The sequence below is a fragment of the Neophocaena asiaeorientalis genome, unplaced genomic scaffold (genome assembly GCF_003031525.2).
Source record: "Neophocaena asiaeorientalis asiaeorientalis breed wild unplaced genomic scaffold, Neophocaena_asiaeorientalis_V1.1 scaffold1856, whole genome shotgun sequence".
In the NCBI taxonomy this organism is placed as follows: Eukaryota; Metazoa; Chordata; class Mammalia; order Artiodactyla; family Phocoenidae; genus Neophocaena; species Neophocaena asiaeorientalis.
Genome location: NW_020172195.1, coordinates 1 through 1,078, shown reverse-complemented (window position 1 = coordinate 1,078; position 1,078 = coordinate 1). Strand labels below are relative to the sequence as shown.

At 61.8% G+C, this 1,078-nt stretch overlaps 1 protein-coding gene across 1 annotated transcript; it reads left to right on the top strand.

Annotated features, from left to right (window-relative positions):
• Positions 1-425: 425 nt before the first annotated feature.
• Positions 426-956, top strand: LOC112410864 (testis-specific Y-encoded protein 1-like; the record flags this gene model as incomplete). Its single annotated transcript, XM_024761653.1, has 1 exon — positions 426-956. A coding segment is annotated over exon 1 (531 nt), but the record flags the coding sequence as incomplete, so codon positions are not given.
• Between the last annotated feature and the right edge of the window lie 122 nt (positions 957-1,078).

Sequence of the window (1,078 nt, the reverse complement as noted above, 5' to 3'; positions counted from 1 at the left end):
ACCCCAGACGCAAGAGCAGAGGCCTCCGTGGAGGCGAGCACCTTGGGGAACCTGGACTGCTAAGTCGGTGGGGGCAGAAGGGGTGTTTCGTGGGACACGGCAGTCCCGGAGGCTGGCTTGTTTCCACAGGGCAAGGGGGGAGGCAGCTGAGGTTGACGCCCACTGTCCTCACCCTGATTGGTCGTGATGGGGCCAAGCGGCCTGGGCGTGGCTTGGAGCTGCTTCCTGCCACCTGGACACGCATGCGTGGTGTATAAAGCTCCTGCACATGCGTTTCAGCTCTGCTCACCGCAGATGCTCCTGGGAACGATTCCGTCCGCAGCGAAGCGTGATTCAAGTCGCTGGGCCTGTGTGGTTCTCGGCCCACGTGCTGAGCTTCCAAGTGCCGCACCTTCGCTGCTGCCCCAGCTCAGAGCCAGGTCCACATGGGCAGTGAGGCGGGACCCGGGGTCATCCTAGGTGTGGGAGGGGGTCCTCAGGAAGCAGGGGCCCGCGGGTCCCCAGGTGTGGTGCGGGAGGTGGGTAGGGTGCTGGCCCTAGCTGATGGGTGGGGCGAGGTGGCCGCCATCTTTAGCGGGGAGGTGGTGCGGCAATGCACGGCCCTGTTGGAGGGAGAAGTGCCGCGGATCATGGAGGTGTTTTGGCAGCCTGTGGAGGACATGATGGAAGAGGTGGAGGTGGTGGTGGAGGAGCAGCAGCAGGTGGTGGCGGAAGAGCAGGAGGAGAAGCCCCAGGAGCAGGAGCAGGGGCAGGAAGAGCTGGGGCCGTCCCCGAAGAGCGCCTCCCTGGAGGCGCTGGAGGCGCTGGAGGTCTTGCAGTTACAGCTGGAGCCTGTGAATAGGGAGTGCAGCCGACAACACTTTCGTCTCAAGCTCACAACACTTCGGAGGCGGAATCCTTATCTGGAACACAGAAGCACCATCATCCAGAGCATCCCTGGCTTCTGGGTCAAAGTTGTATCCTTAATTTTGTATTTGAGAGACCACGTTGTGGCCGGGCTAGTGCAAGGGGTACCTAACATAGCGGGTCGTTTGGGAACCAAAATGTATCCGTTGGATTGTGCATTGTGGGCACACTC